Below are 25,165 nucleotides of genomic sequence, written 5' to 3' on the forward strand. Positions count from 1 at the left end.
CAGATAAAAAGGCAGTGGCAGCCTAAACAATGTCACGTGATACAATTACAATGTCATGGCCATTTATGGCCAATTGCAAAAGCCGGACCTTAACAAGGACATCAAAACAGTTTCTTGATGTCTTTAACGCCACTGTTTCTAACCTGTTTGTAATGTTTTAAATTAATATATCAAAATTTAAGTTTAGTACGAAGCTTGCGAATTAAAATCACATAATCAGAGTACCTGTAATGTTTGTATTAAATGTCGACATTTCCAATCTAATTATAGCCCGCTAATTTATACAGAGCATAACATTGTTGTAATGTATTTCGTTATATTACATGTAATTATACATATATAATTCTCAGCAAATATATATAAATATATATTAAAGGCCGTCGTTTAAAAGTTATAAAACAATGTCGAAACTGTAAACGATCAATAGGACTGTGCTTAGTTTCGGTTCACTACCACTCCAGCTTGACCCGACCTCATTTGAATATGTAATTTTTTCACACTGCACGCTAGTTAGGTTACAGAGAAATGCGTGTTTTGTAATCGATAAGAGTAGATGTACTAGTAATTTTCACTTGTGCCCTTTTTTTTTTTGTTCACGCTTTGTAATCATACTGGGACAAATAAAATAGTATCATGTATTTTTTTTTCTTTGCAACTAATGCAAGATTACGAAATTAGCATTATCAAGTTCTTGTTCATATTTTCATAAAACTAGCGGGGTTTGTCAATGGTGTTTTGTTTACGAAACTTTCCTATTAGGTGAAATGAAACTGAAAGCAACACAATCAACAATTATTTATTGTTTGAATTTAAGGGAGAATGGATCTCTTTATTATTATTAAATACAAACAATAATTAACTGTAATTAAGATTGTGGCTTTATTTCAACTGCGGCTTACATGTATTTTAAGGTGCGGTTTATGTACAAACAAAGGTCGGAACTTGGTCTAAAAACAAGGGGTGCGGTTTATACACCAGTGCGTGTAATAAGCCGGAAAATACGGTACATGCATTCACAAGTGTGTGTGTAAGGGTGTGGGTGGATATAAACTTAAACTGAGTTTTGTTTCATATTTGCTTTATATTGTTATGGGTGAACCACCACAATAACAACAGAAATTACTTTACTACTTCTAACTCGACGGGGCCCCAACTTGTTTTATGAAAACAAGTAAACATTTAATTAATAATGACTAATTATTGATATTGTTATATCCAGATATATAACACAACAAAAATTGGATAACACATATTTATATTTATTTGATATGAGATAATCATTACTGTCACGTACTCGTAACTAGGATGAACAACAAGACACAATGTTGAAACAATAAATTTAATGAAAGTAAACAATATTAAATATATATGCACATAACCATACGATACCCTTTCACACCATCTTTCATCCCACCATTCAATGCATTCCAATCATTTCAACACACTATTTACACATATATATATATATCAAATAACAATAAACAATGTACTGTTATACCCTACAATATAGTTCGTTTCCATTGTGCATGTACTATTCCTGTTTCTACAGTTCAATAAAGAACACAAAGTTTAAACTAAATGTTCACAGATTTCTCCAAATAGAACCACATAAACCAATCCAATGTTCCTCATTACCAGGCACCCCCATCTATTGGATGCACACACCACCACCCATCACCATGTTGGATGAGTTTCTCCAACCGTTGAGTCAACTACCGTCATCCAGTACTGATTTGTCCCGTTCCAACCAGCAAGCACATCATTTCTTCTTATAGACACCATTTGTCCCGTTCCAACCATCAATCCACAACAGTTCCTCTTACAATACTAAGAGTGCTTCGCTGAGACAGAGGAGAAACCCGACTACATCTCCTATCCCATGTGGATTAAAACTACAATAAAAGATTTAAACATCACACATTCATATCATCTGCATATTAACCTTCTATATGCATATATATTTTACATTCATAGGTTTCAAATGCTTACGTGTCCAACTAATACATTCCTTTCATCTATATGTAAAACTTTCTCCAATTCAGTTTCTACTTGGGTTAATTTCTCTATTTACACAGGGTAAATATATAAAATTCCACAAATCCACATTAATTATAACATCTATAATGAATTATTTAACATTCAAAATAAAATAGATTCATCTACTCACGCTCTTGTACCAGCTTAAAACACACTTCCAAAAATTATTGTCAGAGTGACCAACCCATCCGAGTACACTGCTTTTATTCATCAAAACTACTCACATCCCAAGCTCACAATGCATGCACCACACCACACTTCACGACCGTCTTCCACATTCACCAACTGTAATCATTATCCAAGCTAATATTGTTCATTACTCATTGTCACTGTCCTAATGTCATATTATAAATAAATACCAAAACACAGTGGCAGTGTAGCTCATTAAAAAACAAATATACCTTATAAATAATATACTCATTTGACTTGTGACAATTACACATCTCTACCTGACTTAGCTGACTAACCACTAGAATCAAGTAATAATCACTGATCATGAACTATTCTAGTGTCTATGTTATAGGTGTGACACCTACATCAAAATATAATACTATTAATATATTTGAGTCTGCGGTTGGAGTAAAAAGCTGGGGTATATACTTTACTCCATTACACCATAATTAGGCAAACCCATTAAATATTCATACTCCCTACACATATATAATTTTGGGATAGGCAAGTTACTCTGGTCCATAAACACACTAAATAAAAGTACCAGGCTACGACACACTGTATGCCAGACTATAACAAAATAAAACAACAGCTACAACATACCCTGCCGGACCACAATAACGTCACCCCCCGGACAAAGGCTGACTCCTCAAGGGCCCCTACACTGGGTGCTCTCATCTGTTAATCACATAACTCTATAGACCGCCGACAATTTAATCCTACACTGGCTGCACCATTTGTTGTTTTCACCCCCCCCCCCCCCCCCCCCCCCCCCCCCCCCCCAATGACATATATCTTCCAAACGGCTACCTTAGTAATGTCACGTAAACTTTCAAACAGCTGATTCACTGACGTAACTAAGTTTGACAACATCCGGTTAAGATAGATACATGTAGATAGATAACTAGTTCAACGTGCTGACTAGGGTTTCGAACATGCGCACCCTAGTCCTACCTCTGATATGATTCGGTATGGGGTGTGTGTGTGGGGGGGGGGGGGGGGGGTAGAGTTGAAAATGGGCAGAAGTTTGAAAATAACAATTAGTAAAAAAAGTTAATAGAATTAAAATAAAATAAAACAAAAAGTTACAAGCCAAAAATAAAAAGAATTGACTGCTCGGCCAAATATTTATATAATTTTGAGCATTTTAGGACAATCCAAATATAAATAAGAGAAAGAAGAGAGGATCAGACTATTTAATAATATTTTTTAAAAAGTGATTTCGACATAAAATTTTGAACGAAGGTCTAAAAGTTTAAAGTCCGATCTATATGTCCACTTGAGTGGCCTCGATGTGGCCATTAGGAGGGGGGAGGTAAGTTGGAGGTGGGCGGAATTTGCAATAAGATTTAGAAAAAGGTCAAAGACCTAAAACCAAGAATGGAGAATAATCTTCATGTCTGGAAAAAACTTAGTCCAAAAAAATAAAATTAGAGTGTGTGGCCAAAACTTTTTCTGGCGATTTGCACAATTTAGACGGATTGTCAAAATAAAGTGTGTTGGACTATTTATATATAAAATAATAATAATAATAAGTTTTAGAACTAAAGCCAAAAGGTTTAAAGTCCAACTAAGCCCTAAATCCGGAGGAAAGGTTGTTAGAAAGGTAGCCGTTTATGGTGTCCCTATGAAGTTTATGACGTCGAGGTTGGGGGTGTACTACCGGTAGACAGAGGCTGCTACTGTCCTGGCAATGGCTTCATAATCTTTCCCCAAAAGTTTGAGGTGGGCAGAATTTGCAATAAAAATTTAGAAGTAGTTGCTGAGACCTAGGCCAGAAAAGCTGACAAAAATGTGATTAAAAAGGTTTTAAGGTGATTTGAGCAATTAAAGTGTGTTGGACTGTTTACGAAGAAATAAACATAAAATTTTGAATGACTGTCAAATATTTTAAAGTCCAATGAGCCCAAAAAGGAGGTTACCTGTCCTAGGTTAAGGTTGTGCAGCGGAACTCACGGCGAGTTGATGTGGTGTTCAGAAATTTAGTCAGGTCGACTGGCGTGGGCTGCAGTCGAGTAGATGGGGGTGGTGACGCAGAAGGGACCACCCCCGGTGGTTGAACCACCGGATTTGGTCCCCCCCTGAGCCACCCCTGTCAATTTCGCCTTCTTCTTGGAAGCAGATGGGACCGCCCCTAGCGGTTGAGCCGCCAGGTGAGGTCCCCCCTGAGTAGCCTTGGGTCGCCTCCTCCTCCTACTTGTAGATCGTTTCGACCTGTTGTCGCCATATATAAGCAGCCGAACTCCCATTGTGCTCTATGTGGTACTTGGACAGGTGTCCAAGTTCCCGCAGCACAGCCCCTTGTACGAGAGCGCAAGTAGAAGCTTGTACTGGAAATGTTCGGTTAAGCTATATATCCCTGAAGAGGACGTGACGGAAAGCACCTTCGAGTAATAACGTCTCACAAGGTTCTAATAGCTAAGTTGTGTTTGTTTAATTAACGTATCTGGTAATTAGTACTCCCACCCCTGGTGTTAGATAAGGTTATGATACGTCAAATTGTAACGGAAGTTTAATGGTTTGGGGTGCTTTCTGTGGAAATTGCCATTCTTGACTTCTTGTCATGAACCTGTGATTTCATCAGATGACCCTGCTTGTGAATTACCATTTTGACTGTTTGTGGTTTTGACGAATGCTGTGGGCACAGATTTTTTACTCAACATTTATTCCTATTAATTCCTTGGACATCATATAATTAACAAATACCTTATTTAACACGTTCTTCTGTCATATTTAATAATTAGCCAAGATGAAATAGTTGTGAAGTTTTTAATTTGACTCAGTATACTACAATTAAATAATTATTTATTAATACCCAGTTTTATTTCAACCACTGCATTTCTTTATAAGAAATAGGATGACATGCTATGAACAGAGATTTTTGTATATAGTCAACAATCTGATAGATTTCTTCTTGTTGTCTTCGTCAAATTACAATGTCCATAAAAAATTATTTTGTTTACTTTATCACCATTATGTTGTCGACATGGTACATTCATACTATATATTATGATACAAGTCAGTAATTTTGTAAAGGATTTAATAAGACGTTTAACTTTAACAAAATTTAATAACAAAAGTTATAGATACATAAATTCAATATTACTAAATCCCCACCCTTTCCCAACTAAATATAATGTCCTTCGCTGTTCTTCATCTGTATCTCTAATACTTCCTCTGTCTCTAGTACGAATACCCACACATACCCACACACACACACACACACACAATCCCCAAGCCAGGTAAGAAACTGCCCAATTCCGCCCAGGAGTAGCACGCCACCCTGCTCCAACCACCACGTCCGCCAATACAGTCATAAAGTCATCGGTCCCCTAAGCTTGGCTGTAAAGACACCAGTTACTCTCTGCCAAAGTGGTCTGCTCTTGTTTTGCCGCCCCTTGTACCCAATGCTAGCGGTTGCTCTCCATCACTCACCCTCTGCCCGTGCTCTCACATCACAAGATGACACTCACAAGACGATTCCTGCCTGCATTAGGTGGACGCACCTTTACATGACACATTAATCTTTATACACAATAAATAACATCTTGCTCTCTCTGGTCTAAATGTGAAAATGTCCCTTCAATAATTCCACCTCTCTTTTTTATTAACAGCTTCTCAAATACCAAGTTAAACATTTTACTCACTAACATGAAACACTCCTGCGGTATTAATAGATATAGTACTCACTCTGTTCCCTTGGTCAAGACTTCGCAGTTGACTGATTATAGCTTGCTTTCATTTATACAATATATGCTACTGGACAATAAAACCGCAACTCTTGCCAAGTAATCAATAACTGTGATAAAGGCTATACTCACTCACAAAATAATCGAAACAACTTGTTTTTATGAACTTATAAATATTCTCTACATCATACAATAAAATCACTTCCAGGATGACATGTGACATATTAGTTATTACTTTAAACATTTATAGAATGAAAATTCATCATTATGTTCAAGAGCAATAAAAGTTTGGACGATCGGAACTCTTTCCAAAGGTTTTACCGAGATTTGTAACAAAATTTTAAAAAGGCTTTAGGTGTTACATTAGTCACTTGTCATCGGGCATATGCAGTTAACATAATTACTTGCCTGGCATGAAAATTCCACTTGGCATGGGCGTCGGGTGATGGGATTTTTGAACCCCTGATCAGATAATACATATTACATTTTATAGTGACAACATATTACTTCCAAACCTGTTGGTTGCTGTTTTATTGGAATATAAATATAACTCTATTTTCAAAACACAGATGAAATCAGGGCAAACAAATGTTTGGAGAGGCAACCTCAGTGTGAACCCATACTTGCCTTCTGGGCAAGCAACCAAAATCCTTAAAATTGAACATTGTATCGTTGGAGTGGGTTGGGACGTTACATAAATTTAGAGGGAACCCAGAAGTGATCTCAGCGTTACTGGTATGAAATATATGTCTATTTTGACTTTTATTACCTTTTGCTGTTTTGTGCATTTGAAATATGACTACATACAGCAAAATAAGTCATATTATTTTGCGGTAAAATTCATTTAAAAAATATTTACGTAAGCAGTCTCAAAATTGTAATCGGTGAAAAATTATTAAGTTCAAAGCCTGTTTTTAGTTTGTGTACTCTCCGTAGTTAGTTTCTCTCTCAGATAATCTACGTCAGCAGCTGATAATATGCAATTTGTAATTTTTATTTTCATTTATTTATTTATTTATTTATTTATTAGTTTATTTTTTTATTTATTTTTTTAGTACAACTGGGGAAATATTACGCTATTCATATGTCTATGGAAAATGTACACAGGGTCATTCCGTGTCAAATCACCCCAAAAAAGAGGAAATTTAAAACCTACCCTCTCCAATTTTAAGGAAATTTGGTGTATAAGGTTATTTTGACCACAAAACCTGAAATTTTTAGCTCAATCAGACCAACGGTTTTCGAGTTATGGCCTTTTCTTTGTTTTAAATTTTCTCAAAAAAGGGTGTGGCCGCTCCATTTTTAAATTGCCACAACTCAGCAACCAATGGTCCAATTTTGACAAATGAGGTATCACTGGAAAGGGGGAATTACAAATAATCCAAATCTTTGGTACTTTTGGGTTGATGACCTTTTGACCTATATTTTGACCTTGAAATTGACCTTGTGGGACATGCGACCTTGAAATGACCTTTGATTAAAATTATAGCCCAACATGTTATCTACAACATATAAAAAAATTGGAGGTGGAAAATGTTTCATTAGTTAGCAATTTCAAATTGAAATATGTTTACCTGCTGCTGTTCTATGCTCGCTGTGTATATAGACTGCATACATTTCACTATTATATGTATATGCGTCAACACTGTAAATGTCATGAATATTAATGGTACAATATTGTGGCAACCAGGCAACCAATTGATTAAGGAAAATAGAATCTATAAATCACTACTGGTAGTTTCCTTCATCTTTTGTTAATTTTATATATTATTGTATTTCTGTTTATTTGAGGAGTCTTGACTACTTGATTGAAGTCACAAGCTTTCTAGTCTTTAACTATCCATGTTGAACAGACTTTGGAAATTCTGACGAGAACATTTTGGCAGATACTGTAATTCCGGGAAGAAGATTATGTCAAGGATGGGATGTTTATAACACAAAGTATATCCCTTTCTGGAATCCAACACCTGTCTGCTTTTGACGGCCAGTGGAACTGCCTTGAAGGTCCATGAGGGTGCCTGAACTTGACGTTATAGTCTCCAAATTCCTCTGAAACTTCATCCACCAAACCAATCCAAGGAAAACCATCATAGAGGCTGCAGACAAAGTTCTGCGCCTTTACTTGTAGTGGAATTTGTGAATCGTTATTACTATCATCGAAATTGCTAGTGTCTTGAATTTGTACCAATTTGGGTGGATTGGACTGAACTCAGTTTGAAAATCTGCATTGTAGACTGTGATAATGGGACAAAACGATGGTACTGCAGGGTTCCTTTTACTATCTTTGCTAAATGAAATCTTGTTTGTAGTTCTTTGTGACAGACAGCAACCTGTTCTTGTGTCATGTGAAAGAAACGGAAATTGGATGTCTAAACATTTTGTAATTTTGACATATAGTCTTAGAGAGGAAACCTGTTACATTTTTCAGTTAGTAGCAATGGATCTTTTATACATGCACCATCCCACAGACAGGATAGCACATACCATGACATTTGATATACCAGTTGTGGTGCACTGGACGGAGCAAGAAATAGCCTAATTCCCAGATTGTCAGCGCACCAAGCGAGTGCTTTACCACAGGGCTACGTACCGCCCCTGTCGTCTATTTAACTATGTACAATGAAATAGCATTTGTTTGGCATTTTAAAAAAGTTCCATATATATGACTATTTTTCTGCCATTTATTGCTGAATTGTGACAATTCCATTTTTTAAATTCTTTATCCATTAAATTTTTTTATTTTACCATTCATTATTTATACATGTACTACATTGTAGGCCTATCACTAAGTGCTATAAGTCACTTTTTTCAGTTGGATTCTCTGCTGCTTACGGTACAGGCCTATGCTTGAAACCTTAGAAAATAAGTGTCAAATTGTGATGCAGTACCTATGGTGAATAAACAAATTATTATTTAGCAATCTTACCATAATGACTTGCTCAATGACATGACGTAGACTAAAAATTTTAAAGTACAAACATTCTTCACTTCATCAATAAGGATGTAAATGTACACACATAATTGTGCCAGTAGGCCTACAGACCACAGATAGTAATTAATCTTAAAAATAATTGTCAATACTAATTACATATATAAGTAATAAGAATCAATTAGTTCTTTTGTTTGTCAGTTACCTACTGGAGATTTTCTAATACTTACATCTTAATGGATCTTGGAAATGGAGAGAAATCCGAGATCTAATGGATAAACATAAATTTCTTCAATTTTAGATATTCATGCAGCATGCTCTGAATTGGGATTGGGGGGGGGGGGGGGGGGGGGGGGGGGGGGGCTGCAGTTTGCAGAGTCCAAAGTCCATTCAAGGGGCCATAACTTCCTTTCAATGTAGTCCCCATGGTAATATAGTTTAGCCTGGTCTAAATATGAGATGTTGGCACAAGATGTTTTTGATAATTAGGCAATATTTCAAAATATTTATCTTAAATCTGATGGATGCTGGACTATATTGTTAGAACATTCATGACATTTAGTGTTGATGCATGTACATTTAATAGTGCTTAAATACATGTGCAGTCTATATACAGAGCATAGAACAGCAGCAGGTAAACATATTTCAATTTGAAATTGCTGACTAATGAAACATTTTCCACCTCCAATTTTTTTATATGTTGTAGATAACATGTTTGGGCTATAATTTTAATCAAAGGTCATCTCAAGGTCACATGTCCCACAAGGTCAATTTCAAGGTCAAAATATAGGTCAAAAGGTCATGGCAATTTAAAAAAGGGCAGCCACACCCTTTTTTGAGAAAATTTAAAACAAAGAAAAGGCCATAACTCGAAAACCGTTAGTCTGATTGAGCTAAAACTTAGAATTTCAGGGTTTTGTGGTCAAAATAACCTTATATACCCATTGGGTGATCTGACATAGTATGACCCCACAAAAGGGTTGGCTAGATTCCTATACCCCCCTTCCCCCCCCCCCCCCCTCCCCCATCCCTGTTCAGACCACGCACTGTTAGTACAGTACTTAGTATGTATTCCTCCTATTCCAGATGGTTCAGTAATATTGATCAATCAAATACTTATTTACTGCCTAGATACATTTTTGCTGTGTATATAGCCAGCCTTCGTTAGCGGAGGCTTATTAATAATTATATACATGGCCGTCGTATACATATAGCCAGATCGTATACAAACACCGTCTAGTTCACAGTATTCTTTTAAAATGTAACAATTCCTATCCTAAGCCAGCTGTTATGGTATATTTTGCATAATAATGAATTTGACAAGGTGGAAAATGAAGGTGCTTATGATCCAGATGGTTAGATTTCTTTGTGTATGACTAACGATAAATTTACCTATAGATGCACAGGCCTAACTAGTTGTGATTGTCGACGTTTAACATGCTTCTGTTACTAACATAAATTAATGTATAAGCTTATTATCATTCAGTACATTTCTTTTTTCTTTCTATTTACCCTACATGTACATCGCAGAGGACGGTCAAGCATTCTTGTTACACGAGCTTGGTAAATCGTTTTGACACTGCAGTTATTCAGGGGATGCCCGCCACATGACTCAAAAATAATATGTCACACCTTTGCTCTCCAAATAGACGTTATTTTTCTTTGAATTATGGACTGTCGACATTATTCAATTAATTTTGTAAAATATAAATAATAAGTGGGATATGGTGGTTATGTAGGTGGTTCATTAAGGTACTTTAAGGTACAAATAAAACTTTGTTGAGTCATTAATTAGGTCAACCATCCGTCACAGAGCCTTTAACATTTTGTCTTCAGTTATGGAAATGGAGTGGGACGTAACCCAGTAGTACAGCGCACACTCGATCCATGATCAGTGTGGAATCGATCCCTGTCGGGGGGGCCCATTGGGCTATATAGCCCCAGTACTCCGACTGTAAGAGAGCTAGATGGACATAAATACACTCCCATTACGGTCAGAGACCAAGCTATGTATTTATGGAAATGGAGCGGGACGTAGCCCAGTGGTACAGCGCACACTCGATGCATGATCAGTGTGGAATCGATCCTCGTCGGTGGGCCCATTGGGCTATATAGCCCCAGTACTCCGACTGTAAGAGAGCTAGATGGACATAAATACGCTCCCATTACAGTCAGAGACCAAGCTATGTATTTTTTTGACAATTGCCGACAACCAGAAAGTTGTCAAAGATTTCCGAGTCTAATACCACAGCAATCCTATGTTTGACATCAAATACCTTGCATTGATCATTTTAGAGTTAATTGATTAAAAAAAAAATTCAGATATTGCCCAACAATCACCAAAAAGAGTTTGTTTTGTGTAACAACACCACTAGAGCACATTGATTCTTAATCATCGGCTATATGATGTCAAATATTTGGTAATTTTATCATAGTGTTAGAGAGGAAACCCGCTACATTTTATCATTAGTAGCAAGTGATCTTTTATAGGCCTATGCACCATCCCACAGACAGGATAGCATATACCATGGCCTTTGATATTGTGACAAAATCCACACGTCGTTGTTACGCGACTGTGGTGATATACCTGGTGTTGTGTGATTTGTGTCGAGCTGTGGCCACTGTAACTTATAAACTCTTTCCCCAATATTTGTACTCTCTTTATTCTGTATTATTTGTCTCTTTCCTGTACTATATATCTTTAATCTGTATCTCTTTCCTATACATTACTTCTCTTCTCTAATCTGTATTTCTTTCCTGTACTATATCTCTTTAATCTGTAATCTATATCTCTTTCCTGCACATTACCTCTCTACACTAATCTATATTTCTTTCCTGTACTATATCTCTTTAATCTGTAATCTATATCTCTTTCCTGCACATTACCTCTCTACACTAATCTATATTTCTTTCCTGTACTATATCTCTTTAATGTGTTTACTTACAATGGCCTAATTCACAACACAGGTTGTCAACAGAAAATAATTTAATAAATTTGAGAAATGTATTCTCAAATTGGTAGATGGGAGGCACACAAAGTGCAAGATAAATAAAGTGTAATTATTACAGTAACTGTAATATGAAGTAATTAAATGAAAGAAGAACAAAGTCAGGTAGAGTTAAACACCAGAAATATATTCTTGTAAATAATAAATAATATTAACAACAGCAGTATAATAGTCAAAATATATTAACTACACAAATACATCAATTTAGTATTTAGAATTAAATTATGATTTCATTAACAAACTTTCTGATATCTTATATAGATTTCACTACACAGATGCTATATGCCATTGAAACCTGTGTTAAACTGCCCAACTTCAAATCCAAATTGCTAATACAAGGTTCGTGCACGTTTGAAAAGGCCCTAAATTTGAAGGGTTGACCTAAAAATTAAGTTCCTATTTTGATGATCTAGCCCTAAAAAGCCCTATATTTGACAGGCAAGTTCACAAAAGACCCTAAATTGGGCCATATAAGCCCTGAAATCGATAGACATTTTTCTTCTTCGGGAAACATTAAATGGTGGACAGCATAGTTTTAGTCCCTAAATTTCACTTATATTGACCTAAAAGTCCCTAAAAAGCCCCTAAATTTAGGTTTGCAATTTTTGTATGAACCATGTAATAGAATGGGTTCTCGTTGACAATAATGACATATACATGTGTACCATTTTAAAGGTTTTTCATACCTTTATTTATTTTTGCTCCAAAATTGACAACATTTCCACTGTGAGAGTACCATGTGTTTTTAGGCATGTCAGAGTAACCGGATCACTCCGGGCACCTGGCCATCTTCATACTCATGTGTGCAAAAGTAAATGCATAATATTTCAAAACCTCATGGGCAAAATGCAACCAGAGGACCTGGTATCTGAAATAACCAGTCCCTTTAATTCTTCTGTAAGTACTAACAGTGAACATGTACACCACAACATGTGTCACAATTAGGAACTATAGTGGACCGTGATGAATGACCTTTCCCCCGGAAGTGAACCGTGTAGTGAGACCTTAAACAAAACCTGTCATATTCATCAAACACAATTTAGGTGTTTTCATATAATTTACACCATTTTGAGTAAAATGGACCCACACATGACTCACATAACACAAAAGATAATGAAGTTATGGCCAAAAAGTGGCCATGTACAGCATTGTTGTGACAGTACATTATATACTCAGATATGTCATACACAAAAATATGTCTAACGTTAATTGTGGCTAATGTTGCATAATAGGTGTTCTTTTTTCATGTCTAAATAAAGGTAATAGCATTCCTAGGTAAGATTCAATGAATGGAATTGTCACATGACCAGTTCTTAGTTACAGTTACTATGGGTATCCAGGTACTGTCCATGAACAGTTGAACAATGGCAGCCCCCCCCCCCCCCCCCCCCCCGAAAATGCTATAAACACAAAATTTAGCAGGAAACGTTGACAAAAAGGCACATCATTGTTCCAAAAGGGCAATTGTAAGTAAAGAAAAACATCAGAGCAGCCAGGGACAAGGGACAGGACAAGGGACAAGGGACAAAGGACAAGGGTCAAATTCAGCCTGTGAAAGCAGAAACAGAGTTAAATGCATCGAGCTTGAGATTGTTCAGTCAGTCAGTACATCTGGAAACACACTGCCATCTAAGTTAAGACCCAAGATAAAGAAAGTCTCATGTAAGTCAGCACCAAGGCTTAATAATTTTACTGGAAACGTCATGGTAAACATTAATAACTTGCCACTGCTTGTAAACAAGTTTTGTTCTATTCACTCGGCACACTCGAATGAATGCAAAAGCCCCCATTGTGTTTTAATTACGTTCCATCAAGTATGTTGGACCATGTGTCAGTGTTTGTCTAGGATGTCAGAGCTGCAATGTGAATATCACCATGGACTTAACTGACCAAACCTAAAAACAAACCAGGTCCTCTACCATCCACTCTGAATAAGGCATTGGCACTGTCGGTATCAAAGACTAAAGCTGGTCCCAGTGACCTAAGATACATCCTGTCACTACTGGATATAAAGCCTCCATCCATGACACAAGTACAGAAGGATTTAAAACTATTAAGCAATGAAACAGTCCATATAAATAATGTATCAATGAAGAAAAATCAAGAGTTCATCAACGAAGTAGCCAAGATGATTTAACCAAGTAACATCTAATTCACGTGGCCTCATTCCCATCGAAGCTGATTGCTCATATAACAACAGGAACCAGAGTGGCTACAAAGCTGGGACCCAGGCCTTCTGTCCACTGGTGGAGCAGCTAACCAAAACAAAGCTTGTCTTAGGCATGACAACTGCGAATAAATTATGTAGAAAACATCAGTGCAGTCATACAAAATGTGCACGCACTTATAATCCATCACATTCAATGGCGTCTGTAGAAAAAAAGTTAATATCAGAAAATACTACGAATGTAGAGTTCCAAAATGTTGTAAAAATCTCAAGCCTAACAACTGATGCATGTGCAGATTAGAAAATATAATGCAAACTTCAAATCCTATCCACTGTTCCTCTCATTCTAATATGTTCCCTCTTAAGTATGTGTGTTTTGTGCACTGAATGCGAAGAGTTTTTATAAACACAAAAGTTGCAGTACTGAAGTTTAAATACAAGCCTATAGGTTTAACAAAAGATGCTTTTGCAAATAAACTGGCAGTGGCTGACTAGAGAACTATCCCAATTACATAAACAATGTCATGGGGTTAAAGCAGTGTCATGGGGTTTCTAAGAGTGCGACAATAAAAGACAACATTGTGAACTGTTTCTGTGAAGAATTTTTAACACACACATTGTAAAACCGCATCATTAGTGTGCAATGTGTGATGAATGACCTTTTACCTGGAAGTGAATCGTGTAGTGAGACCATAGTTCATTTATTCATACTTATTTACACAATTCTAAGTTTTATCCTACCTCGTCACTCAGTTCATCAACTCACTAATCTATGTCTGTAATCTTTAAATACTTTTTCTTTATTTGTTCTGTGTGTATGTGCTGTATCTGTATGATAATATTTCTGTATTTCTTTATTTTCTGTTACCTTTGGAGCTCTAGGTTTTATTTCTTTGCAATCTGTATGGTCCGTGAAACTGAACGCCAACCGTCATGATGTCGCGCTTTTTATACCCCGTACCAACCCCTTATTTAGGCAAAAAGGTTGGATAAAAATAGGAATATTCCATATAAGGTAAAGAAGGTCACGTTATAAATAGTGCATATTATATAACGTAAATAATGTCAAGTTAAAAATAGTACTAAGTCATAAATGCCGGAAATTAGGAATTAATAAATACAATAAACTAATATTTAAGGAAACCACTAGTTTTCCAATAACTACTATATACTAGCATATTTAAATAATATCCTAAATTATCTAAACAATAGTCTGTTTACAACCTAATTAATATAGCAACAGGCTGAAAATCGTCAAACATGGCGGCTTCCATGCAAATAAAATTGTGCTATTTTCACAGCTTCAACTGGCTAGAAATGGTAAACACGGTAACGACAGGTAGTGACTGATACATCATTCGATTACATAAAAATTATATAATATTTCTTAAATAGTAAGAGTAATAATGACAAAGAATATTTCAATATTTTCCCGGAAAAATGATTTCTGAACTGCTAGTCTGCGGTCCGTCAAATAACCATGAAGGCCCGTAATGGAGACTTCGTCATAAAAGAACATTAATAACTACTAAAAGTCCACATTTTGTTACAATATGCCAGAGTGGTACACTCGTAGATGAAATTCTTTTTTTCACCTTGAGAAAATGTGAATGTAATATAGTTTCTCTCTCTTCTGTGTGTGTGTGTGTACTACTCTCTGTTGCTTTGGTGATTGTCCACAGCCCAGTGGTAAAGTGCTCACTTGATGCGTTGTCGGTCTGGGATCAATCCCCATCGGTGGGTCCATTGTGCTATTTCTCGCTTCACCCAATGCACCACGACTGGTATATCAAAGGCCGTGGTATGTGCTATCCAGTCTGTGGGATGGTACATATAAAAGATCACTTGCTACTAATGATAAAATGTAGAGGGTTTCCTCTCTAACACAGTGATAAAATTACCAAATATTTGATATCCAATAGCCGATGATTAATGAATGTCGTTACACAAAACAAACTTTTTTTGGTGATTGTCGGGCACTTGTCATTTTGAGATGGCCCGTGGAAGATGGAATGGCTGAGTGGGCGATCATGTGACACAACGTCACGATATAGGTCGGCGAACTTAGAATTCTGCTGTCCGGAGTTTGCCAAAGCTTAGCTGAATGTGGGTGCTGTCGGGTTTCTTTCTGTAGTGTGTGTATTAGTGATTAATATCTGAATTTCTTTTAATCAATTAACTCGAAAATGATCGATGTAAAGGTATTTGACGTCAAACATAGCTTGGTCTCTGACTGTAATGAAAGCATATTTATGTCCAAATGTCTGTCTAGCTCTCTTACAGTCAGAGTACTCTGGCTAACAGCCAGTGCACCATAACTGGTATATCAAAAACCCTGTCTGTGGGATGGTGCATACAAAAGATCCCATGCTGCTAATGGAAAAGAGTAACCCATGCGGGTTTCCTTCCTCAATATTTGCGTGGTCCTTAACCATATGTCCGATGCTATATAACCGTAAATAAAATGTGTTGAGTGCGTTGTTAAATAAAACATTTCTTTCTTTCATTTATGGAAATATATATATATATATTATAGTGATACACAAATGACTGCTTGATCAACTGACAATTGTTTTGGTAGGGTGAAAGTTATCTAGAAAAAAGCACCAAACCCTAATAGAACTGTATCAAATTCGAATGACGTCAATGTTTGAGTGACGTCATCTTGTGTAATGTTTTACAGCAATAATAAACTTGTTTTTAACACGGGAATTTTCCATGGACATTTCAGCTGCGGATCCAAAAGATGGGGATAAGAATTTTAATTCAATTAGTTTTTGCAGTATATTTACTGTGCTGGAAAACATGACCTGAAGTCAACAAAAAATATATTATTTTTAAGAAATTGCACATAAACTTGTCCCAAAATAGGAAGAATTAATGTCCCATATATTGTATATACATGTATATGTGCCTGGGTATGTGTATGTTTATGCTGGTGGTGGTGGTGGTGTGTGTGTGTGTGTGTGTGTGTCACACTCATGTCTGTGTACTTGTGGTTTGTACATGTGCATGCTTATAGTCTGAGAGTGAAAGAAAAAGTTTGTTTTGACAGCACTACAAGCTTTCTGCCAGAAAATAATTTGACGGTATGTAATAAAAACAAAATGACCATAAATGTCCCTATTAGGTGATTATGGGTTTGAAATATTGTGTAATTAGATTCTGCATTTTACGCACTTTTAGTCTTTGGCTTACAAAACGTATCCATTAATTTCCAAGATTTTAGGGTAGGTAATTGTACCTACTGACAGAAACCCTGCACTAGAGCACATTGATTTATTAATCATCGACTACTGGATGTCAAATATTTAATAATTGTGACGTATTATTCTCAGAGGAAACCTTAATACGTGTTTCCATTAGTAATCAGAAATCTTTATATGCACTTTCCCCACAGACAGAACGGCACACACTGTCATGCCATGGAGTACTGGTTGGGACAAGAGAAAACCCAACCAGAGAATAATTACTCTGTGGGCGTTCCTATCTGCAGCTGAACTACCTCAGGCAAGCACTCTACTAGCTGTGCTAGAGTCTGAGAGAGGGAGACAAACCCAATTTTTGTTTCTTTTTTTTTATTGTATTCACAGCAATGATATAAGATATGCAAATTGTTTTACATATATGTCCTTTTAGTTTAAAATTTGCGGTGGAAACAATGTGAATAAAAAGAAGTTGTAATGGAATTAATTAATCAAAACTTATTTTCATGGTACAAAATAATGGATTAATTTATAGGTGGTCTCATATCAAAACTTATACATAGGTGGTCTCATATAAAACATCATACATTATAAAACATCACATAATATATCATCACCACCTGACAAATAGGTGGTAATAAAATAATTGTACAAAACATATCCATGATACTAACATGGACTATTGCAGGTGAGGGAAAATCCGCCACAAATTAAAACCAAATTCCAGGTTACTTATATTAATTTCTCTCCAAAATTGCAATATATAACTATGGTGGCTTGATTTGGGGCAGGTGGTGGGCTTAAAAAATGCAACAAAAATTTTCTCACCTCGTTCTTTGAAAAAAATTTCAGTGATGGACAACTCCCGTCACGTGACCCTTTGCCTAACTTCTGCTTATGTATCCTTCCACTCTATAACAGATGATGCATCACATAAAGCCCTAAAAGACTGAGCCCCCAGAAATTTGCCCTAGCTTTCCATTATAACTGGTTGAAAGTTCCAACTACCCTATTATTTACCCTACATTACCATTCTTTAAAAGCCAATAACCCACTTCATAAATGTAATTAAAAACTGCAGTGTTTAATTGTGTTTATATAAACTTACGTTCGTAGTCTTTGTCACTCTGTCTGGTTTACTCCCTTCCTTTCTCTCTGTCTCTATCTGTCCATCTCTCCCACCTCTTACCTCCCTATTCCCATTCCTTATCTCTTATATCTTATACATTAACATTTCTTTCTTGGAAGATCATTTATATTAAAAAAAATTAATTTGCAACCTTTGGATCACTGCAACGTTTGGGGGGAGGTAGGGTTAAAATACATTTTGAATGTCATTGTAGTATCATTGTATTAGGATGAGTAACTCACTAGTTAGGCAAATATAATTCAAGCTACCGATCAATCAGTTAGTTATGTTATAATCACCCAAAGGGACTTCATGTTACCTAAGATTTAAAATATTGTCCCCTGAACAGTGGTACCAGATGAGATGAAATTGCCCAGATAAAACAATGACCAAATGTTGTGTTATATTCTGTTTTGTCTGGAATGGGCATATGAAAGATCCCTTCCTGCTTCATTGATTGGATTAGGCTATTTGGCATCAGTAGGATTCCTCTCGGTCTGACTATCAACCAAAAACAAAATAACAACGAATTAGACACCAACTAGCCATACTTTAAATAGGCTGTTGTTAAACAACTATTTCTTGCCTTTCAACAGGACCAATCCTGGAAATACCAGAGAACACATTGCCTGTACAGAAGACATTCAACTTCACAGTTAGTGTGAGCAAACCAGGATTACCTAGTGGGACAGCATCACTGATCATCTTCGTCACCAGTGGAACCAGGCCTAATGCCAAAATAACGTATGCTGGTTATTGTCTTCAGTCAGTGTTACCGTAACAAACTTAACATAATTAAGAGATGACCAAAATACCTAAATGTTAACAGCTACATTAGGATATAAAACAAACTTACAATGTTTCTTATAATAATAATTATTATTATAAAAAACAAAAACATTGTAAGGATTTTTTAACACCCTAATAAATGTGTATATAGGCCTACAGGGTATATTGTCGAAGTTAGATATAAACAAATGTTTACATGTTTCCTTAGAGAAACGATCAACATATAAATGTAGTTTAACTTGATGACTTTGTTACAAAAAAAATGTAGTTTAACTTAATGTTAAAAAATGTAGTTATGGATGTTAACTTGATGTTAAAAATGGATGTGAACTTGATGTTAACTTTGTCTTGAAGAAAATGGAGTTATACATGTTAGAGAGTTTACTGTAAAAATGGATGTTCTTGCACCACTGCTCACTAAATTAATTGAAAATTCTGCCTGTTTTCTGTTAATTTAGCTTGTATCCTGATGTATACTTTGTCAAAAAAGAAAGGCATAGGCGAAATATTCATGGAATTATCTCTTTAATACAAAGTGGCATAATTTCGTTATTTATGATCGTATCACAGTAACATTTGACATGAGTATGTTACAATGTTCTTGCTATGGACTGACGGCAGTGGAGACATTTTCGTGACCAAACAGCGTCACACGAGGGCGCTGAAATCAGTACCTTGTGTGGCCACCAGCAGCAGCAATCACTGCGCGACATGTCCCTGGCATAGACTGAATGAGTCTCTGAATCCAGGCACGTGGAATCCTAGCTCATTCTTCCTGCAGTGCATGTGACAGTTGCGGAAGCGTCTGAGGCTCCGGATCAAGCTGGTCCAGTTCGTCCCATAGATGTTCAATGGGGTTGAGATCTGGCAATCTTGATGGCCATGGCAGCATATTAATGTTCTCATTTTATAGTAAATCCATTGTTACATGTGCCATATGCCGCCAGTTTCACAAGTTCCACTCCTGTACATTCGTGCACCAGCGAACACGTAAATGTTGATGTTGACGTCGCAGTACGGGGCCAACATACGGTCTCCTAGCCAGTAAACCAGCTTCTCGAAGTCGGTTCCGAATGGTTTGTGCAGACACCCTTCTCAAATCAGGTATGCGTCCAGCAGTGTTTTGTTGCTGTGGCAGTTCGGTGACGCATGTGCAGAACCCGGAAGTAGTGATCTTGTGCTGTAGTTGATATGCAAGGTCTTCCATTTCTAGGCCGGTCTTCAGCTGATTAAAACTGCTGGTACCTGTCCCAGAGACGTGAAATGGTGCTCTGATGGACGTTCATGTGGTGTGCAACTGCTGACTGCAATTCACCTAACTGGAGGCGGCCTATTGCAAGGTTTCGATTCGGCAGGCTTAGTCTTGGCATCTTGTAACTCGTCTGCGTCGAAATAGAAATGAGGCATCATTGCGAGCATTGCAGCTTTAAATACCCATCACTACCCCAATCTTTTCTCCAGAGTTTCATGTGCATTTGCCCAAATCTGACCATTTAATTCACGCTGGTTTCCTGCAATTGTCGCACAACGTGCATTAAATTTGTTTTAGGGTGCATTTGGGCATGCTGTCCCATTCCAGGAACATTAACAAACATGGTCATTCAGCAACATTGTACAAAAAAACTAGATTTTGTAAAATCAAAAAGGTTTCTTCTTTCCCTATCACCTTTGCGTGTCTTTTTTGACAGAGTATATTAATAGCAATGTCTTATCTTACTTCATGTGTATTTGTTCAATCTATGGAGTAAAACTTAGTAAACCAAATATTTGTCTTGATCAATTAATTTCTGGCATATAGGTATAAAGGTTATTATTTATAAGATGTTTTGATATAAGACTGTTGAACTAGATGTTTAAAAAGATGTGAATTAGGTACAAGCCATGCATTCTCAAGCGTTGTTTTTTCAGGTGTAGTTTGGGCTGTGACAATAATAAAACCATTCCATCTAAACCTCTGGCACTGGAAGTACATTGTGAAAATTGTGGGCCATTTGGAATAACCATATCAGCGTATGTCTGGAAACTGTTCAAAATGACGAAAACCGTAAACTGGAAGATAGTGCCATTGTCAGACTGGGTTTCCAAGTCGCTAACTGGATACAACAAAAGAGTAATGTCCTTGCCACCAGGGACACTCAATGTGTCTTCCAAATATGAGTTTAATGTTCAAAGTGAGTGTAACAAGTGGTTTCAGTAAACACAGTATAAAATAAACAATATGCAGGGTGCATCACTTTTAATAAATATCTATTAATGGATGTTAGCGACACCCAAGCAGGAAGAAAATGTTCTAAGTTATCCAGTAATTAACATGTCGGAAATTTGGGAGATTCCCCAACAGTAAATATTCTTATGCTACTTCTTGCTGTTTAATTACATGTGCATACTTTTAAAATTTCACTGTTGAATCTGTTTTTTTAAGCACATTAAGTGTTTCTTAAAATTTTGTGAAAATCCTCCAAATTTTGTTTAAATTTTGTGAAGATCCTCCAAATTTTGTCATAAAAATATGTTATGTGTGATTAGATTATCAACCGTGTCAAGTTTGGCCTCAACTGTCAACAGCACTGATGCAACATGGACATCTTGTTATGTTTTCAGGGGAAATATTAGGCAATTCATGCATATATCCAGAGACAGTGTAGACAAAAGGCTCTCCTAACTTTATATTTGAACACCTCCATCCCCATCTGGTTTTAGAAATGACTTCAGTTATTTTATTAATGACCCTGCCATATATACATTTGAGAATGCAGGAGAAATACATTCAGCAACTGAAGTGTGTTACATATTTAATAGGCCTACTTATATACTTATGCTTAAAAGCATATAAATGTACAATTTTACTTAGAAGATATTCATTCGACTGCAGCTGCCGCCCCATCCCAACCCAACTGTATTGAAATATAGAGGTAACCTCGACCTAACCCTAATGTTTAAACAAAACCCCAACAAAACAAACTGGGAATATCTCTTTCCAACTATTTAAGTCTCAAACTCGTTCGTTACTGCAAATTCTAGGAAGTGTCTTCTTCCAAATCGTCCGGTATGATATCGTCAGTCATGGCTATCTCTGAATTATCACTGTAAACTTCTAGCTTGGACTGATATGGCAAAATTCCTTTGCCTTTTCCATGATTACTGCCATTTTCTTTCTTAATCAATAAGTCTAACAAAACTATCGGAAAAAAGAGCTTTCTTCACTTACTTCGTTCAGTAGCTTCGTTCAGGCATGTTCAGTAACAGTAACTATCATTTTTTACATGTCATATGCTAAAAATAGCCCACTCAGCATCTGAAAAGTTTTTCATTAAGGCATTTCAGAAAAAAAACGGGTCACATTTTTTTTTTTAATTAACTGTCTGATATAGTAAAAGTTTGTTTTGTTTAAAGTTTGACACCATCAGAGCACATTGATCTATTAATCATCGGCTATTGGATGTCAAAAATATGGTCATTTTTGACACAGTCATAGAGAGGAAACCCGCCACATTTTTCCATCAGTAGCAAGGGACCATCCCACAGACAGGATAGCACATTCCATGGCCTTTGATATACCAGTCATGGTGCACTGCCTGTGTTGAGAAATAGCCCAACGGGCCTGCCGACGGGGATCAATCCCAAACCAACCGTGCATCAAGCGAGTGCTTTACCACTGGGCTATGTCCCGCCCCCATCTCATATAGTAATATAAATAATATTTCATTACATATATCTACTATAAATATGCCTTTACTGTGGCTCTTTAATAAAATAATAAAATATAAAAGTCGAAATTGGGAGCAACATTGGTATTTTATTACTGGTAAAAACGTATAGGCCTATTAATTTGCTTACGCTATAATTATTTTCTAAAGCGGATGACTTGAAACACGATAGTAGTTATCAGTGTACAGTAGTGGTGTGTAATATTACCGGTATGCCAGTGTATTGGGATATTTAACCAGATGATCATATATTGCGATATAATAACAGTGTACAGTAGTGGTGTGTAATATTACCGGTATGCCAGTGTATTGGGATATTTAACCAGATGATCATATATATTGCGATATAATAACAGTGTACAGTAGTGGTGTGTAATATTACCGGTATGCCAGTGTATTGGGATATTTAACCAGATGATCATATATATTGCGATATAATAACAGTGTACAGTAGTGGTGTGTAATATTACCGGTATGCCAGTGTATTGGGATATTTAACCAGATGATCATATATATTGCGATATAATAACAGTGTACAGTAGTGGTGTGTAATATTACCGGTATGCCAGTGTATTGGGATATTTAACCAGATGATCATATATATTGCGATATAATATAATAACAGTGTACAGTAGTGGTGTGTAATATTACCGGTATGCCAGTGTATTGGGATATTTAACCAGATGATGCGATATATATATTGCGATATAATAACAGTGTGTAATATTACCGGTATGCCAGTGTATTGGGATATTTAACCAGATGACATTGCGATATAATAACAGTGTACAGTAGTGGTGTGTAATATTACCGGTATGCCAGTGTATTGGGATATTTAACCAGATGATCATATATTGCGATATAATAACAGTGTACAGTAGTGGTGTGTAATATTACCGGTATGCCAGTGTATTGGGATATTTCACCAGATGATCATATATATTGCGATATAATAACAGTGTACAGTAGTGGTGTGTAATATTACCGGTATGCCAGTGTATTGGGATATTTAACCAGATGATCATATATATTGCGATATAATAACAGTGTACAGTAGTGGTGTGTAATATTACCGGTATGCCAGTGTATTGGGATATTTAACCAGATGATCATATATATTGCGATATAATAACAGTGTACAGTAGTGGTGTGTAATATTACCGGTATGCCAGTGTATTGGGATATTTAACCAGATGATCATATATATTGCGATATAATAACAGTGTACAGTAGTGGTGTGTAATATTACCGGTATGCCGGTATTGCCAGTGTATTGTATGGGATATATTGCGATATTATATACCAGATATATAATAACAGTGTACAGTAGTGGTGTGTAATATTACCGGTATGCCAGTGTATTGGGATATTTAACCAGATGATCATATATTGCGATATAATAACAGTGTACAGTAGTGGTGTGTAATATTACCGGTATGCCAGTGTATTGGGATATTTAACCAGATGATCATATATTGCGATATAATAACAGTGTACAGTAGTGGTGTGTAATATTACCGGTATGCCAGTGTATTGGGATATTTAACCAGATGATCATATATTGCGATATAATAACAGTGTACAGTAGTGGTGTGTAATATTACCGGTATGCCAGTGTATTGGGATATTTAACCAGATGATCATATATTGCGATATAATAACAGTGTACAGTAGTGGTGTGTGTGTAATATTACCGGTATGCCAGTGTATTGGGATATTTAACCAGATGATCATATATTGTGATACAATAACAGTGTACATAACAGTGTACAGTAGTGTGTGTGTAATATTACCGGTATGCCAGTGTATTGGGATATTTAACCAGATGATCATATATTGCGATATAATAACAGTGTACAGTAGTGGTGTGTAATATTACCGGTATGCCAGTGTATTGGGATATTTAACCAGATGATCATATATTATAATAGTGTACATAACAGTGTACAGATGATCATATGTATGGTGTAGTAACAGTGTACAGTAGTATTACCGGTATGCCAGTGTATTGGGATATTTAACCAGATGATCATATATATTGCGATATAATAACAGTGTACAGTAGTGGTGTGTAATATTACCGGTATGCCAGTGTATTGGGATATTCAACCAGATGATCATATATTGCGATATAATAACAGTGTACAGTAGTGGTGTGTAATATTACCGGTATGCCAGTGTATTGGGATATTTAACCAGATGATCATATATATTGCGATATAATAACAGTGTACAGTAGTGGTGTGTAATATTACCGGTATGCCAGTGTATTGGGATATTCAACCAGATGATCATATATATTGCGATATAATAACAGTGTACAGTAGTGGTGT

General features: G+C 36.3%; 1 protein-coding gene across 1 annotated transcript in view; it reads left to right on the forward strand.

Annotated features, from left to right (window-relative positions):
* The window catches only part of LOC121383694 (sperm receptor for egg jelly-like), a 183,480-nt gene that overhangs the window by 80,091 nt on the left and 78,224 nt on the right, over positions 1 to 25,165 (forward strand). The window contains exons 7-8 of the mRNA XM_041513788.1: positions 18,933 to 19,080; positions 21,034 to 21,296. Of these exons, the coding sequence (XP_041369722.1) occupies positions 18,933 to 19,080; positions 21,034 to 21,296 (411 nt within the window). The remainder of the gene's footprint in view (positions 1 to 18,932; positions 19,081 to 21,033; positions 21,297 to 25,165) is intronic.

This window comes from Gigantopelta aegis, chromosome 10 (genome assembly GCF_016097555.1).
Source record: "Gigantopelta aegis isolate Gae_Host chromosome 10, Gae_host_genome, whole genome shotgun sequence".
Classification (NCBI taxonomy): domain Eukaryota; kingdom Metazoa; phylum Mollusca; class Gastropoda; order Neomphalida; family Peltospiridae; genus Gigantopelta; species Gigantopelta aegis.